This window comes from Aricia agestis, chromosome 3 (genome assembly GCF_905147365.1).
Source record: "Aricia agestis chromosome 3, ilAriAges1.1, whole genome shotgun sequence".
Lineage (NCBI taxonomy): Eukaryota > Metazoa > Arthropoda > Insecta > Lepidoptera > Lycaenidae > Aricia > Aricia agestis.
The window spans coordinates 9385582-9404627 of record NC_056408.1 but is presented as its reverse complement, the minus strand read 5'-3'; the positions used below and the strand labels follow the sequence as shown (position 1 = coordinate 9404627).

Here is a 19046-nt window from a genome sequence, read left to right as displayed (position 1 = left end):
TATTAATCAACTTCCTCGATGGTACATACAAACTACTACAACAGTGAAAATAGCAACGCTGAAAAAGAAATTTTCTGCTATTTGTATGGGCAATTATGGGCAATTGGGCAAAGCCCCAGGCAGTAGCGTAACTATAGCATCCGGGGCCCGTGGCAAATTGATGGGGCCCTATCAGTAAAAATCGTCACGTTAAAGGGCCCTTTTGGGTAGGGGCTCGTGACATTTTGCCAGCCCTGCCACCTTATAGTTACGCCACTGGCCCTAGGTGTCATGAATTTTCCCATTCAAAAGATAAAGTAATTTCAGAGCTGCTACTTTTACAGCGAACTCAATAGAAGGTACCCATACACATCCTAAAGTATTATCACTTAGTTTTGTTACAGCCTGTATAATGTCTGAAATCTGAATATGAATACATGAAAACATTATCAATAATTTAATTAGTAAGGGTTTATAAAGAATTAATTATTGTGAATAATTACAGAATTAAAACCAAGTCGACCTCCTGTATATAAGACCAGACAGTTTAAGTCTCGTCACCCTAAGGAACCATGTATCCCCATGACACCATCCGTGCATACGAGGTATGTATAGTTTACAGCCTCAGAATAAATATAATATGCTAGAGTAAATTAGCCGTAATTTTAACAACAAACTCAGTAAACATTCATATAAGTTAAACACTTGTGATACTGAATTGTATTTTGCTAATGATAACAATTACTTTTTATAGACTAAGATATATTGGACATTGCGATACAGAACCACAAAAGATCCCTGCATCGAGAGCAAGGTAAAACTTACTATTTTCCAATGATCCTTACTAGTAACTACAATCCAGTCAAAATATCTTGAGACTCGACTGGTATGATATAACACGGCCGCAACGTATTGACGTCTTCAAATGTACTCGTAGTCTCAAGATTTGATCGGGTTGATGTTCTTTATGTTAATAAATTATAATAATACAACTTGTATTGATGATCTTATAAAATTTGTCTGTAATTTTCAGCCAACCATATGTGGGTTTGGATTTCGAGACAATATCTGAAGACAGCAGCAAACCCTGTAGACATAGGGGACCCTGCTCCTGTGGAAAAAAGTGTGTGCGGTATTCCGATTTGATTTCTGGGGACATCACTTTGCCACCGGTTGAACGAACTATAAAACACACACCTGATGATACAGAGATACTTAAGGTATGTGTCTGATATACTTCTTATCATCATTTTTGTTCTATTAGTTTAAAAGTTGTACTATGTAATATCGGGTTTCTCAGTCTTTTCATACTACTCGATTGATTGGCTAACATCAGACATGTAACTAATCAACATAGGTGTATTAAATATATCAAAGATCCTGTCAACAATCTCACAAACTTTTAGTGATTTTCTATAAACCGTCTAAATAAAATAGCAAAAGAAAAAGCTAATTTTCAGGTTCCGAGTCCAACGACCAGTGGAGAAGTTATAAGCGCAGAAAAAGTGAAGTACACAAAAGATCCTGATTATGTGCCGCCTCTACCATCACAAAGTGAACACCAGTAAGTTTTTTATTGAAACTCTGTCCGGGTTATACTATAAGATGATTTAGCAGGGACAGTTAACACCGGTGTTAACTGTCCCTGTCCACAACTCACAAATTACGCTCGTTTGGCTTCACCCTTAATTCCTATATGACGCCTGCAACTCCGTTGCGCCAAAATTTGTTTATAGCACGGGAACCGTAATTTTTCCGGGAAAAAAATACTCCTATATATTTTCCCAGGACTCAAAGTATCTCTGTATCAAATTTCAGCAAAATCGGTTCAGAGGTTTGGCTGTGACGAGGTAACAGACACACTTTTGCATTTATAATATTACTATGGATTGCGGCGTCTGTTACCATCTCGTAGCATTGCATTTCGTTGTGAACTGCAAACTGACCCTTAGTTTTTGCAAAAGATTACCTAACAACTAAACACTGTTTTAGGCTATATCGGCCGCACAGTGGTATCATAGTGAACAGAGACAAATACTTTGTACCGTCTGTAATACACTTTTCGGCTCCTACAAGAGTGCCACAGGGGAAACCAACTAAAGCCAGGTAATAAAATACAGTATAGCCATGAATGTATCAATGGGCGCTGCTGGTAGGAGAACTGTCAAAAATGACGTTTTTGTATGATAGAAGCGTTAATTCCTTTTCTCGCCACGTTCATAAACATCCTTGTTGAACTGTATTTGTAAAGGTAAAGTAACAGCGCCATCTGTTATTGTTGACATGAAGTATCCGTAAAATATAATAATAAAATAGGCTGTGTCTTTGTATAATATCTTTCTTTACTTTTATTTTAGGCGCCGTACACGATGTCACAGAAAAACCTGCCCGTAAGATAATTTTAATTTATTATGGTGTACAATATGCTAATTAAATTGGAGACACTCAATAAAATTACCGGAAACAGTTATAACTGATGCTATAGCATCGATCAATGCAGATAGCTCGTAGGCAAATTAAATTAGCAGATAATAGATGGCAGATATTTTTTTAAGAAAACAAAACACTTATATTTTGGTTCATATAATATAATACATATTTTAATGCAATTATTACTTTTAAAGGCTTTTCCAAGAACAAAAAAAGAAAAGAAAATCGAAGCGTAAACGGAGGTAATATTATGTTTTAACTTAACGTAACCTTAAAAGTTAAGGGTAAAGTTATGTCGCATATTTTGTACAATATCTTCCAATGTCAATCGCAAGATACTAGTGTACACCCACCTCGCTCGCTCCTCGCTTCACCAAAGTGCCTTAGATATCAAACGCAGCGACCCTACCATCAAGCGATCTTAAAATTGTTTTTTTTTTTTTTTTTTTTTTTATGAAATAAGGGGGCAAACGAGCAAACGGGTCACCTGATGGAAAGCAACTTCCGTCGCCCATGGACACTCGCAGCATCAGAAGAGCTGCAAGTGCGTTGCCGGCCTTTTTAGAGGGAATAGGGTAATAGGGGAGGGTAGGGAAGGGAAGGGAAGGGAATAGTTGAGGGTAGGGAAGGGAATAGGGTAGGGGTTAGGGGATTGGGCCTCCGGTAAACTCACTCACTCGGCGAAACACAGCGCAAGCGCTGTTTCACGACGGTTTTCTGTGAGAACATGGTATTTATCCGGTCGAGCCGGCCCATTCGTGCCGAAGCATGGCTCTCCCACGTATAAACGTGTGTAGCCTATTAAGGCGCTGTGGTTTTGCAACTACGTAAAATGGGTTTTTTAAAACACGTTTTTAGTAAAGGAAATGTCATTATTTAAGTATAAAATAAGTACCGTTTTAAAATTGAGAAAATTTCCTATACGCAAAGGTATATATCAGTACACAATTTGAAAAATTCTGCTCGATAGAAAAAAATCCCAAAGATGACTGTTATAACGCTGTTTTTCATAATTAAATCATTTTATGGCTAAATTACACATTTTCTAGAAAAAACAAAAAATGTAGTATATGTGTCGTAACTCGTAACCTAACGTAAACGATTTGATATATTTGATTTGTGTAATACTAAAAACAAAAGGTTTTTACTCCTATTTTCTATTATTAAGGCACGCGGCGAGCGCGTAACAGCCACTGTACAAGGCGCGCTGATATGAATGTTATTTTAATGTTCTTAACGTCGATATTCGTACTGACAGACATCGACCTGCTTATTTTAGGGACTACTGGGCCTTAACTACTTAAGAGTTAGGGCACATTCAGACGCGAATTCAGCTCACGTGTTTTCTTTGGGAGAACAACAACGCTACAGCAGAAAACGCGCACGTCTGAATGCGCTGTTACCATCATGTTACAGATTGCGTTTAGGTGGCAAGCTGAGAGGAAAAGAGGCGGCTCGCGTACATGGCAGAGACGATGATTCTGTGTGTGGCGTTGATGAAATACCCAAACCAGAACATGTGAGTATTTTATGCATATTATAATACACAAATATTCTCATTCACTGTCTGTCTGAACTCTGATCTGTCGTTACTCTCCGACTAAAACAGCTATATCGATTTTGATTTGTTTGTATGGATAGGTATACTTTGAATCCCAGGGATGGACAAAGGATAAATAACAAATTACATAACCAAGATATTTTATTAGATAACATACAACATGTAGTCGGCTCTAGTTTTACCTTAATGAGTGTATTTTAGGTTCATATTCCTACGTACCTCAAGCGCGGCTCGCTCAAGACGCACTCAATGACGGTTGTGGCGTGCGTGCCGCAGCGGCGAGCGGACACGCACTACGGCATACTCACTGGATCATACAATATGTTCGACTCCAAGTTCGGTAAGCGAGTTTGCGCTTTTATTATTCAATATTGTTGCATTGGAAGTTTTCCTATGTCTCAACATGAATATCTGAGCTTTTGGGCTTTGCTTTATTTTAGATTTTCTTATAGATGTAAATGTTATTCTACTGTGGTTTGCGACGGGACGAGTCATACAATTTATAATATTAAATGTTGTATTATTTTTGTGACTGTAGCCTCATGGTTTGGAGTTTGTATCATAGTTACTTCAGTCATACTGATGATTCATAGAATTAAAAATAAGCCTTTACCTGCCAACATAATATTATTACACAGCTTAATAAAAAAGAACTCGATGCGGGCACAACTGAAATGAATCGCGTGTAGGATTTTGTGTAATGGGCTCTATTACCTACCATCTATTATTCTTTGCAGGCAAGTCTCGCGGCAAACAAGCTGTTACAATGAGCGTGATGGCATACTGTCTGGCGTTCCACTACCACCCCAAACAGTGGACGACCCGCTTGATAGACAGCGTCATGGAGGTCGGGGATAAATGGTGCGTTATGTGATATTAACCTCTGGTGTTTTAACTCCCCGTATTCAAAACGATTAGGAGCCTGCTAATTTTATACCTCCTAATAGGAGGTATAAAATTTAGAGATCAAACACAAAATTAAATGTAATTAGTTATTACAATATTATGTATTACGATTACGACGGGAAGACATTGTGTTATTTTATATTAAGTTTTGTGCCTCGATACGCTGTTTGGACTTTAATATTAATAACAAATAATATGTAACAGGTACCTTCAATGCCTTGAGAATTTGCACGACCATTCCTCAGTGATGGGTATGTGTGAAGTGTTGCCATTTAACAAGAAACAGACGTTGGTGTTGAACGGGAAGCGAATGCGAGTGCTACTTGGCGAGCCCGATATAGTCGGGTACACTCTGTCCAAGGATCCGACAGTTTACAATCTATGTAAAGGACTCAAAGCCTTCTTTAATGAAAATCGCGCTGGAGTATTTCTTTCGAGGTATATTTTGAATTTGTTTTATTACCATTGCCTAGAATACGCAAGTAACCGAAAAAGGCAGAAGCTTTTAGTGTCTAAACACACTAGGCCGAAGTTACGCGGCGTAAATTCCGCATGATTACGTCCGCAATGTCAAACGCATACAAAAAAAAATACGGACGGAACGCGACGCAATAGTGTGTCATCGGTAATTTAAAATACATTGCGGGCGTGATCATGCGGAATTTACGCCGCGTAAATTCGGCCTAGTGTGTTTAGACACTAAAAGCTTCTGCCTTTTTCGGTTACTTGCGTATTCTAGGCAATGGTAATAAAACAAATTCAAAATTTAAAATACATTGCGGGCGTGATCATGCGGAATTTACGCCGCGTAAATTCGGCCTAGTGTATTTAGACACTTAGAAAGACAATATTGTGTCTCTTACTTGTGCGCAGAAACATTCCTATCTATGGCTTTACGCAAATTTGTGGAAACAAGATCTTTTCAAATTTTTTTTCTGTTCGGTGATTCCTTTTTGACCTCAGTAGTTACTTGTATAGTAAACTAGGTTAAAGTGTGTAAACTAGGTTACTAAAATAATTTTCATTCCTACTTTGACGTCTCTTTGATTTGCATTTGTTTCAGAGTGCTCAAGGTTATGATATGGAAAGACAGTATCTGCTACTATATTTTCGACCCGGCCGGAAGAGATAATAGAGCAGTCTCAGATTTTACTAACGGATTCGCCGCGCTCATGAACGTTAAAGACTTGAAGGCCGTAGCCGATTTACTCTTAGCTCGGACCATACTCGACGACCAAAAGTACGTGCTAGCACCCGTTAAAATTCTCAAAATGGCGGACGAAAAGGCGAAAGAAGGTTTTGAGTCCGATCCGGAGTTAACTCAGGCGGATAAAGTTATTATGGGGTATCGAATCCTTGCGGACAACACTGGTATTGTCAACGGTAGTATGCACGCAGGAGACAAATCTTTCGACGACGCTAAGTTTCGTCAAGCGTTACCGATTTCAATCGTCGCAATGACGTACGCTAAAATCTCTCCACCTAACACGTGGTTTTCGAAAACCATAGACAAGATTTTACGGTTGGGCACCAAACTGTACAGAGACTGCTCGCATCCGAGAGTAATCATAGATTTAACCATAGACAATATACCGAACGAAATCACGATTGGGCCTTTCGCGTGCGAAATAATTATATACAGAGATAGAGTTAAGGGGCAGCTGTTTACTACGAAGGAGTGCGTTTTGAATATCAAAACGGGATTGGATGAGTTCTTTAGTCACGGATACAACAGCGGTATTATAGAGTTCGCTAACTATTCGTTAGCTGTGTGGCGTCAGAGAGAAATGTTCTACCTTTTCGATCCCTACCCTCGCTCGCAAGATGGCCTAAGAACATTCGACTCGGGTCACGCTTGCTGTTTCATGCTGCTCGATACGGAGGCAACCGCTGAAGTCTTCACTAAGATATGGGACTATTTACCGCCGACTACACAATTCTATATACACGCCTTCAAAGTTTTAAGACTGAAGAAAAAGGAACTAAAGGTGACATGTTTTTTCTACAAATAAAAATTGCTTTAAATAATTTGGTTACAAAGTTTCGTTTTTAAAGATATTAATGTAATCTGTCTACTTGTTAGTTCTCTTACTAATCAATAATCATAATAGTACATCTTACTAGTTAGAATAGTATGCCGTATTATTATTGTTTCTCTCTATTCGTCACCTGTATTTATAAACAAATTAATAATTATAATTTTGTTTGTAGATGCGTATAACATGCACACTGAGTGATACAAAGTTGCACGGACACAAGAAAGTCAGGCGTCAAGTCTTGCACGTCAGTCACGCGAAGGGCGACAGCCAGATTCTATGCTACACATACCCAGACATTGAAAATAACAAAGATAAAGTTGGGGTTTGTATTAACTGCCAAATTCATAATTGTAATTTCTGATAAATTGGTGTACAATATTGTTCTTAGGTCTATAAGTTTTACAATTTCTCCCTTATAGTTTCATAATTTTACTTGTAGAACTGTTCCGCAGTTCTTATCGCTTCTTGTCTCTTTTACTCTCGTACGGATGTATTGGTATTCGTGTGCGAGTGAAAATTAACACAAACAATGGACCAACGTACCAACTTCTACCTGTTCTGCGGCCGGACTATAAAATTTAATTAAAAAATTTGGTTGTGTTTTAATCTCGACAAGTAACATGTACTGTTTACAATTATTTTCGTCTCTGAGGAGTGATGATTATTATTTTAGATAAATGATTGGTCTCGCACGTGCGCTACGACGCGCGCGCGAGACCAATTCATTCATCTAAGAGAATATGTGATTCTAGCAACAGACAGATACAATATATTTCTTCAGATCCCGACTTTGTGTGATCCAAAATAAGTAAGATTAGCAGAATTTAAAGCCTTGTTACTCTGCTTTAGAGTAAAAAGTAATATTATTACAAAATCATTTTACTCAATAAAGTACATTTTATCTGTCGTCTTTTAGGAACAAGTAGACGAAGAGAAGCTAGGTGATATAATGTCGCTAATAGACAGCGTGCAAGATGATTATCTGCCGCCGATATCGCCACAATATAAAAATACGGCACCCGGGCCCCTGGAAGAGAAAATAAGTGAGTACTCTTACTAATGACACGTTTCAGAATTATCTAAAATCTAGGGAATAGTTTTTATCTGCTATCGAGAAGTTTGGTCGCGACCATTATAGATGAGTATAGAGATTTTTGTGAGTTTTGTATGAACAAATATATCGGCCAAAACGTTACGCACATCTGCGGTCAGTCTTTCTGTCTGTCTGTAAACTAGCTCACTACAAATTCCCGATCTAGAGCGTATACCAACTACCAAAACCCTTTGATATTATGATCTCAGGGGTGCCTGAGGAAAATCCTAAAACGGACTTGGGCAAGTCGTAACAAAATAAATCAAAAGAAAGGTAGGTGGAGTAGGAAGGTATGTTTGGCGCTATGTAGCCGTCGGGTCTATCGTGTTTGTCGTGTCAAACAGCCGTGAAATTTCACGAAATAGCTACCATCTCCGCGTTCCATTTATAGTTTGTGCGTTTTAAGATGATATGGGTGACAGTTTTCATATTTCTTGCTGCGGGTTTTTTTTTACAAGAAAACCAAAAAATCTAAATGTAATAAATTATGTTCTATCTACAAAAACAAATGTTTCATATAACTGTAAATGAAAAAAAATAAAAAGTTGCTAAATGCTAACTTATTAATATAAAATTATAAATATTAACTGTGAAATAGGAGTATAAAATTATTGTTACGAAAACATTTGAAAAATGTCATATGCATGAAACGGAACTTATGGCAATAGAGATTGACTCTGTTGAATCGAAATCAAATCGATAAAAAAGGGCGGCCATCTTAAATCGCCGGCACCACTGAAATGTCAGTACGAAATCGATAATTTCGATTGCAATTCCTTTACGAAGTGATTCTATATTTTTAAATTATCGCTTAATTTTTGTTAGGTAACTTCCCTACTATTGTCAATTTTAATGTGTCACGGATATCATCATAAAACGCACAAACTATAATGTTAAAAACGATCAAAACGCTCAAAATAGGAGGCATTTGGAGCGTTTTGATAGTTTTTAACATAAACACATGTCACGATATAGTTGTCATATATTGTGTCTGTCTGACACGACATTTGACACAAAAGATCCTACCGTCCTTCTGTAGCCCTAGCACGGCCACAAGTAGAAATGCGAAAGTATAGACAAACTGTGGACATAAACTAAAGGTGCCGTTCCGATCTTTACCGCGACAAAAATTCAATAAAATGCCACTTTATGACTATAGTCATATGTCAAACAGTAGGATATTATTTGAATTTTTAGGACTATAGTCTGTCATAGAGTGGCATTTTCATTGAATTTTTGGGAACGAAAAAAGATCGGAACGCTACCTTAAGTTTATCTCCACAGTTTGTCCATACATTTCGCATTTCGCATACTGGTGGCCGTGCTAGGGCTACTGGTAGCAAATGATATATCGACAAACCTCATTCCATATGCAGTCGACCTGTGCTCGCCGTCGGTGTCGGCGACGCAGGTGGTGTCGGCGTGGCCGAAGCCCCGCGACAAGACGGCGGAGCCCCCCGAGCCCGACCCCAGCCCGGACCCCACGCCGCCCTCCACGCCCAGTGTGGTTAGTTCTTCGCCCTCAGTAGAGTTATACAATAGAGAGAGCGCTAAAGGCTAACTAACCTTTAGGCGCTGAGTAAAACGACACGCGATTAGTTTTATCCTTTACGGCTATAACTCATCGGGACGCCATCGCGACATAGCCAGTGACGTTACCATGTCTGCACCTCTACGTCGCCACAAAGCGGTGCTTTTAAACTTAACTTTAAGAAAAACAGCGCTTTGCGGCGACGTAGAGACGCCAGACGTTGTTTGGACGTTGCCATGGTAACGTCGCAGTGGCGTCCCAGTGAGTTATAGCTCTTAGACCCAGTTTCATCAAGCAATGTTAAATAAATAATGGCTTGTTAAATCAGTTAATGTTCTGTTAGAGCTATCGAGCGTTCCACCATGCCCTAATGTCATGTTAAATCACCTAACACGCTGTTAAATTTAATTCCTGCTATGGAGGTCCGTTAGATATTTAACAGGCTGTTATATGAGTCAAAATAACAACTTTGAAAGACAATAATATGCAATATCAATAAAAGAATCTGTTTTGACTTTTGACTCTTTCCGCCATGTTTCCGCTACGTCCTTATTATTAATGATTTTCATAGTTATGAATAATTATTTATTTTCACTTTGCCAAAAATTCAGCCTTCGGATTTTCCTTGACATTGCAAATATACTAACTTGTATCAAAATTACCAAACCGAAATATGTAAATAAAATTTGTATTATGATTCATGTTTTCAGCTTTGACAGATAATAATTATTAACTTGGTAAATTAAGAAGAACTATTATAGCGTAACAAATGTATGCGATCAGTGATATTTTAATTTGGTCGCATTATCTACTATTATACTACTATGGAAGAAAGTGACACATTGCAGCAAACATATCGTATTAATCTTGTACATTGCAATTTCGTCGCCTTATAACAAGAATGAACGAATTGATAATAATTGTTCACTCGTTGTTCACTTAACATTGCATTTACTAATCCGCTGTTAAATTTTTACTGTGGGACATAAGTATTTTAACAGTCTGTTTAATTTTCTAAGCTCCGTTAAGTAATGCCTCGTTAGGATTTAACAAACATAGGTTGGTGAAATTGGGTCTTAGGGTAGTAAAATAACAAAAAATATGTTTCGCCATCTAAGGGCCTTTTCACACTTAAAATCAATTTCTCATTTCTCTGATAGCATGATATTATAATATTATGAATATTGCGAAATAAAATATTATGTTAATACTAATGATGAATTTTGGTTTCAGGCACCAGAGGAAGAAGTAAGTGTATTTTTTTTACATACATTACATAATATTCATTTTATAAGAACAATCTTTAATAAAATCTAATATATAAAGTTCTCGTGTCACGGCCCACGGAGTGCGTAGTTGAACTCCTCAGAAACGGCTCGACCGATTTTCGTGAATCTTAGCGAGCATCGGCTAGGGTTGAGAATCGGCCCTAATAGAGGCAATCCGGTCACTATTTAAAGAGTGGGTGAACCGGAAACACGGGGCACTCTCCTTTCATCTGACGCAGATGCTCACCGGGCACGGCTGCTTCGGTCAGTATTTGTGTCAGATAGCTAGGAGAGAAAGGGACACAAGGTGTCACCATTGCCTTGATGAAAGGGACAGGGCCGAGCACACAATGACGATGTGCCCTTCCTGGATGGAGCAACGTACGGCCCTTACGGCCGTAATTGGAATGGACCTCTCGCTGCCAGCGATAATCCGGGCAATGCTGAGCAGTGAGATCGCATGGCAGGCAGTAGATAACTTTGCCCAAGAAGTCATCACCGCAAAAGAGGAGGAAGAGCGCAGGAGAGAACGGGAGGCGCTTGACCCTTTGAGACGGCCTAGGAGAAGACGCACGCGACGTGGCCGCGGCGACTTACATTAGCCGGGTACTCGGGGCGGTGGTGTGGGGACACCGCCGCCCATTGCACCGAGAGAGAGAGAGCCGTGATGTGCAAGGTGTTCATGCGCATCGCGGCCCCCCGAGTAGAGGGGTGGTGTCGGGTCTGTAGATGATCGCTGGTAGAGTTACGGTAGGTTCTATCGTACCCGCAACTCTGCCTTAAGCGATGAGTGGAACACCATGGGGTTTTAGTGGGTAGCAGGAGTCCCACGTACACAGGCCGATATCCCCAATTTGCCGGGGATGCGTAAAGCATTTCCACATGTTAAAAAAAAAAGGTTGAGAATCGGACAACATCTACTATTTATATTGATAAGTGTATTTATTGAATAAATAATAGTAAATTATTACAACTCGAGACTGACGGCGACCATTGTTTGTGCGACGGGATAGCGATGGACGTTGCCATGGTGACATACTTATTTGGTCACTTCAATAAAATAATTTGGGCGAAAATCGAAATACTTTGTACAGCAAAACAACGTTTGCCGGGACAGGTAGTAGATTATAAAATGCTTTTAAACACCTTTTATTAAAGTATTGGATTAACACAGGAAGGAGAGGAAGAAGAGGAGGGAGAAGAGGAGAAGATGAAAGAAGAGAAGAAGAAGGAGCTCCCGCCGCCGCTGCCGCCGCCGCCGCCCTCGCCGCAGTCAGACTCCGACCACGAACTTGCCGTAAGTGTCAACGACTGGGTGTTTTACCTTACTCATACAACGTGACATTGTGGTTGTTTACCCACAGCAGAACGATTTACTTATAGTAGTACTATCGAATTAAGGGGGCGACTAACCCTAAATTGTCGTTTTTATAATTCATTTTTATACTTGAAAATAAGCCCCGAGTTGTTTCATTTTCTAAAATTAGATATTACATTATGTTTCCGAGAAATCGATCTGAGCAAAAACACGATATCTTAAAATTTTCTCGTTAGAAAAAAAATCACAAAGATGCATCTAATTTTCACAAATTTTTCATTTATTGCCATGACCGTGCATTGAACTAAGTTAATATTTTAACACATTGTATAAAATTCTATCATTGAGAGATCGACCTAGCGGATTTTTTTAAATGTTGTATATTTATCGAGTTATTGAGAAAAAACTAATTTGGCGATGAATCCGCGTCGTTCTTTTTCACCTGGCATATGAAAGACGGGCGTGAGTGTGAAGAGAGAAGGAAATTAAAATATTTTGTATGGCGTACTATGACAACTTTATGCCGATAGGCGTGAGCAGCTATGACGAAAACATGACCTACATAAAAGGGTACAAAATTAAAAGATCATGTTTTTCTTGATAAAATGTGATTCAGACTCTACGGACCTGCGTATTGGATGTGGGTAGCGTTCATGTACTATCAGAGAAGTTGATTCCTAGGCAGATGGGGGATCTACGTAGTTTGGTCGCGTTGTGTCAAACCCAGCAGACAGATCACAATTACCATTTAAGACGAATATCTAAGCAAATGACCTTGGACGTTTGACGCGGAGCGCCATCTGTTTAGCTTTAGTTTGCTTTAGTTGCCAAGCTACGGTAAGTTACATAATATTTCCGCTAGATGTAGCATTTAGCAATTTATTTTGCAGAGGTGGGCAGAGTAATAATAAACAGAGACTACTTGTTTTTTTTTTTTCGAATTAATTAAATAAAATAAATATGTACATAGAATACTTTTTTATTTTATCCCCTTTTAACCCGTATTTTATGTATGTCCCGTATTATATGTATCTCGAATACGGCTCAAACGATTTTCATGATATTTGGAGTGGGGGAGGTTTCAGGGGAGAAGACGCGGAGATGAATGTTTCATTTTTTGCCACTGATATAGAAGTCTTTCGGCTTTTTCTACATTTTTGTTTCCCAGAATTCCTCATCAGGATGGATTATTTCCGTTTTAACTGGAAAGTTTTTGCCAGACTATATACCAAAAATGCATTTTTTGCTTCTGGTTACATGAAGCTGGCCCTTTATTTGGTAGAACCATGCGTGGTTTTTATTTATTACAAAAAAATAAAAACCATATAGAAGTGCAATCCATATAGAAGTCTTTCAGCATTTTCTCCATTTTTGTTTCCAAGAATTCCTCATCACGATAGATTATTTCCATTTTAACTGGAATGTTTTTGGAAGACCATATACCAAAAATGCATTTTTTGCTTCTAGTTACATGAAGCTGGCCCTTTATTTGGTAGAACCATGCGTGGTTTTTATTTGTTACAAAAAAATAAAAACCATATAGAAGTGCAATCCATATAGAAGTCTTTCAGCTTTTTCTCCATTTTTGTTTCCCAGAATTCCTCATCACGATAGATTATTTCCGTTTTAACTGGAATGTTTTTGGAAGACCATATACCAAAAATGCATTTTTTGCTTCTGGTTACATGAAGCTGGCCCTGTATTTGGTAGAACCATGCGTGGTTTTTATTTATTTGTAACCCGCCTTTGGTTTTTTTTTATAAAACGTTAATTGTTTATCATTTATGGCTTTTTCTACACCAACATTGTAACAACATTTTGGGCACTTTATTTCTACTATAGTGTCGTCATCTACAGTGCCATCTGGGGTTGCTCCAAAATATTGGACTTCCGGATATTGGACAGGACAGGAATTTTTGTATTCGAGTAAATTTGAGAATTATTAAGTTATTTTTTTTTCCTTTTGGGCAATGGGGCTTGTTGGCTTGAATGGTGGGGGACTAATTTTCTTTTTTCTGACTTTTTTTCATTTTTTCTTGTAACAGTCTCTGTTATATACTGTGGGTCCCTAATAGGTATTTTTCTCGGATATCTAGGATCCACTAATTCTGGCAGCTGATTGTGCTGACAAAAAAAAATACTACTACTCCCTCCAGTCTGGCTTTTTGTTTTTAATATAATCAATAATTAATATTTACGTTAAAAGATAATAATAATATTTCTTACTGGACATTTGAATCCGTGTTATCATTAATCTGATGTAATGACTCTTCTAAATTTTGTCCTTCGGTTGCATCAATTTCAACTATCCTACCTTGGATCCTACAGGATTACAAAAATAAAAATTTTGTGAATAAAAACAATTTGAAAATCAATGCATTGTCTGATGCGTATACACATGAAGGTATATTAAATGATGATGAAATGTATTTTGCGCTGTAGCTAATAGTGAACAATATCGCGTAACAACGGTCCGGCGCATTATAGCACGAAAGTAAATTTCGCTAGTCCCAAAAATGTTTTTGATGATTATTGATTACTTAAAAATTAAATACAATTCTAATATTTCCTTTAGTTAATCTTTTATATAGTGTGTGATTGTAGTAGTGCAAGTTATTGAATGATAGTAACTCAATAAGTGTAACAGATATTTGTTGAAAAACCCAAAAAAAATCATAATTTCGAAAAATGAAACTATAGAGTCAAAATAAGTGAATCGTGTTTTCCGTTAGGCAAGTATCAGATAAATATACAATCATTAAATAAATCTCAATTTCATTTGTGTTTCATCGTCTTCCGGGATCGTAATACTTATTAGAAAACACAGCAAAAAAAGGGAGCTCGGTCTTAATGCCAAATTACAGCTTTGTAAGTCCTATAGTCTTTGAGCAAGACTGCGGACAGACAGACAGACAGACGGACAGACCGAAATTATAAGGGTTCCTTGTTGACTACAGAACCCTAAAAAGTTCATTAAAAGTATTTTTTTTAAATTTTACGGCTTCCTTTAACAATACTGAACCTTCCCTGAAGCTATGGCATATTATCTCCATGTATGGCAAACATTTTTTAAACATCCTATAGTTATGTAGGTATAATAGTGTAACAGTAAAAAATAATTGTTTGAAGTCTCTGTGATAAACTATTCTGTATGCTATACATTTACGTAACAATTTACATTACAATGTCCGATAAATAATAGACTGTTGTAAATGCATCTGATGATCACATGATCATAATATTATTTTTCACTTTTTTCAAAATCGAAAAGTGCAAACTGTTAAAACTTAAAGCCGGTAAATTGTCAAAGTGAGACTAATCAAAAGAAGAGCACGCACTGCTTGTGCCGTGTGCGCGGAACGGCAACGCCGCGCTCCGTTGTACATATCTCGAGTTGACAACGACGCATTCTGTAACTAATTTACGCCTGTTAAATTTTATGAGCAAATGCTTTACTACATTTACTAGTGGAGTTTGATTTACAGTAGGCACTAAAGAGTTTGATGATAAAACTTCTAATTTACAATACTGTTTATCGCAAATGGTTCGCGATCAACAAGATAAAAAATAAAGAAACATGTATGCAAAGATTCATTATAAACGGATTAGCTAAACCAAAAAAAAAACCCATCCTAAAATATACATCTTACGCGATTTAAAAATATATTTTCTGATAACTGAATAAAGATCACCAAAAATATCGTTCACGACAATACATTTCAAGATACACTTTCTAATTACACAAAACTTCTGTATTTCCCGATCTGTAATTTAGCTGTAAAACATCGCCAAAAAGACGTCTAAAACGCATTTTGCTTTACTATTCACCTTAATTGACATGATCCGACCAAATGACGTTGGTCTGTCAACTGCCTAGGAATCAATTTCCTCGATGGTACATTATAGAAAAAATGTAGCTTTTTCCCGACTAACAAAAATATTGGATATCAAATTCAATATCTTTTTTATAGTTTTATAAATTTGTCATTTTCTGTTATAGCCGGCTCCACCAATACAAACTGTGGAAGAAGTCGAAGCTGTCCCTCTAGAACCACCGGTCAAAGTAGACCGGGAGATACTACCCAACGAGGACACTCAATACAGAACCAAACTGAGAAAGTTGCGAAGGAAAGTTACTGATCCACTCACCGAGGACCAAGTCCGGTCGAGCGCAGTAGAGGATTTGGCAAAACCGAGTAATTTCAAGGAGTTACCGGATAAGTCGCACATTATACGCGGATCGACGGCCATTTTGGACCCACGCGCGACGGACATACTACCTTTCGTCGCCATCTTGGCTATAGTGACGTCATACAAGTATACCGTCAGTACGTGGACGCCCGGAATTGTAGATTTCATAGTGAAGACCGGCAAGATGCTGTATGACAAGAAAAATGCGAGATTCCAACTCGCGCCCGCACATATTATACCGCAGATTACTATTGGCAAAGAGGTAACTTAACATACATTAATTTTAATAAATGTAATAATAGTAATTATTTTATTTGAGTCCGCGACCAAGCGACTCTAAATCTAAATATTATGTCTATATTTAGGAGTCGCTTGGCAAAAGGGACGAGGAATGCAAAAGGCATGCTATTTATAGTTATTATGTATAAGTTAATGGTAGATATTGTACACTTACGCCGATTGCCTCCTTGAGTACCGCCAAGCGAATCTAAAGTTATCTGTGGTCTATACCTTTTGAATTAATCTTTAATTTAATCTAATATTAATTTTGAATAGACTACGTAACATAATTTTTTTATATTGTTTGCAGACTTACTACGCCAACATCGATGTCGTGACAGAAGGTGTAACGTGGCAGCTGGAAGACATATTGTTGTGTAAATTCTTCAACAAACACGACAGAGGCCTGCTAACTACATCTACGTACAGTTGTGCGATTTTCCAACGAAATAACCTGTTTTACTTGTACGATGGCACCCCCTGTAACCCAATGGGACTGCGACAAGACGATAAGGGAAAAGCTTGCTTGCTGCGGTATAGGAATCTACACGATCTTGTTACGAGGTGATTGTTTTATTCAAATATTGTTGGTTATCATAAGTAAATCTAAAATTATAATATTATATTATCGTTTATTATAACAGAACCAATAGAACTAAAAAAATTATTCCGTTTACAGGATTGCAAACAACAAGGGCGGAACTACTAATGACCAGCAATTCATACTCAGTCGCGTTATTGTGAGAAGACTCATAAAACAGTCTAAATCGAACTACTCCAGAGATGTCTCTCCTAAATCGCGAAAATCTAGGTCCTCGGCTCACGGAAGCGCGACTCACATCACTGAAGCTCGCAGGAGTTCATCCCTGCACGTCACCTTATCCGACCCTAAAAGTCAAACGGTCTTAGGTTACCAGCAGGTGAACGACGAAGTTAAAATCCAGGGCACGACGGCTCTGAAAGACTACTGCATCAAAAGTTCGGACGTGAAAGCCTGCCACTTCGTCAGCCTGATCGCCATGCTCATGGCTACCATGCATCCCCTCCACACGTGGGACCACACGATGGTCGATATTTGCATCGAAAAGGGCCTGGAAATATACGAGAAAGCGGCCAATCTGAGCCCGTGCGAGAAAAGAATAATCAAAAATATTATACTCGACGGAAAAATTATAAACTTAAACTTGAAGAGGATCGTTGTGATCAATGAAAATCCTGAAAAACTTTTGGAACACTATTTAAATGGCGTTCTGAGTAGAATGAAATACGTCATGGTCAGATTCGATACGGGCACGTTGGTCGTGTGTAAAATCGACGGTCGCTACCATGTCTTCGACCCGTACCCCTCGCCTTCAAAAAAAAGGAATTGGAAGCAGTCTTCAGATTCGAGTGTATCGAGTAGGAGGGGGGTCTCGCGCAAATCGAGTATTCCCAAGGCAGCAGTCCAAGACCAAACCGGAAATTTTGCTGGCTGGATTTTATACGAAACTCTGGATCCGTTGATCGACAGAATCAAGAGAGCCACCAAGGAGACCGACTCCCCGGAATTTTACACCTTCGAGTTGACGTCGGTGAAAGCGGCTCCCAGACATGCAGCTCTAAATTATAGGCTCAGTCCCCTATTTAAGCCCGACGAGAGTCCGAACGTATCGTATCTGAAACCGCGAAAAGTTAAACCCGTAGTAAACGAGAAGATGTATTGGTTGAAAATTAAAACGGTGCCCTGGTCTAGGGTAAATCCGTGCAACGACCTGGGAATTCCCCGAAGAATTGCGAAATCGCTCTGGAACGATTGGGATATTGAATTTGCGGGAGATCTCTACTCGCTGTGGGGGACGATACATCCTAGGGATTCGAAATTTGACGAAAGTCATCGCGGCAAGCAGTACCTGGCGGTATCCGTCGTCGCGATAGTCATGACGAAGGCTTGCAAACTGAGCGCCTGGACGAGCAGCCTCCTGGATGGAATCGTGGAGATCGGTGACAAATATCACAAAAAATGTTCATCAAAACTGGGAAAAAACCATGAATTGAAACTGGACGATTTGAATGCCAATTTCGACGAAATGTATCCATATTCTTTTACTGTAAAATTTGACGAAATAATTTTTGGATTCATTTACAACATATACCCGGACCGATTCAATTTGAGCCGAGCTCTAGTTTATTTTTTCGAAAAGAACATGTTGGGCATTTTAATAAGCCCAGCAAAAAATCTGGCATTTGGTAAAGTAGGCAACTCATATTTTATGTTTGATTGTCAAAGTTTTGGAACTCCCATTTTTAGTCCTGGACAAGGAGCATCCTACATTTTGAAATGTGAGAGTCTCAATCGACTTGTGTATTGTATGACAGTCACTTTAAACATCAAGCGCCATGAGCAACAGTTCCACTTGTTTAGCGTCTCTGTTACACTTAATGAGAGAAATAAATAAATACCGTTATAATATA

General features: G+C 38.4%; 1 protein-coding gene and 1 long non-coding RNA gene across 4 annotated transcripts in view; one reads left to right on the top strand and one right to left on the bottom strand.

The window, feature by feature from the left end:
* Nucleotides 1-9732, bottom strand: part of LOC121740288 — a 19093-nt gene extending 9361 nt beyond the window's left edge. Inside the window, exon 1 of the long non-coding RNA XR_006037624.1 lies at nt 9621-9732. This is a non-coding gene — a long non-coding RNA (uncharacterized LOC121740288). The remainder of the gene's footprint in view (nt 1-9620) is intronic.
* LOC121740286 overlaps nt 1-19046 on the top strand; it is a 20037-nt gene extending 991 nt beyond the window's left edge. Inside the window, exons 3-23 of one of the 3 annotated variants that reach the window (XM_042132946.1) lie at nt 485-584; nt 734-793; nt 1013-1199; nt 1440-1543; nt 1972-2085; nt 2296-2298; nt 2337-2369; nt 2604-2651; nt 3826-3928; nt 4172-4310; nt 4708-4831; nt 5081-5314; nt 5940-6864; nt 7088-7237; nt 7832-7958; nt 9385-9515; nt 10773-10787; nt 11982-12104; nt 16126-16578; nt 16906-17159; nt 17275-19046. In XM_042132946.1, the coding sequence (XP_041988880.1) occupies nt 485-584; nt 734-793; nt 1013-1199; nt 1440-1543; nt 1972-2085; nt 2296-2298; nt 2337-2369; nt 2604-2651; nt 3826-3928; nt 4172-4310; nt 4708-4831; nt 5081-5314; nt 5940-6864; nt 7088-7237; nt 7832-7958; nt 9385-9515; nt 10773-10787; nt 11982-12104; nt 16126-16578; nt 16906-17159; nt 17275-19030 (5183 nt within the window). In that variant the 3' untranslated portion in view covers nt 19031-19046. The remainder of the gene's footprint in view (nt 1-484; nt 585-733; nt 794-1012; nt 1200-1439; nt 1544-1971; nt 2086-2295; nt 2299-2336; nt 2370-2603; nt 2652-3825; nt 3929-4171; nt 4311-4707; nt 4832-5080; nt 5315-5939; nt 6865-7087; nt 7238-7831; nt 7959-9384; nt 9516-10772; nt 10788-11981; nt 12105-16125; nt 16579-16905; nt 17160-17274) is intronic. The other 2 variants (XM_042132947.1, XM_042132949.1) reach the window with 2 other exon arrangements.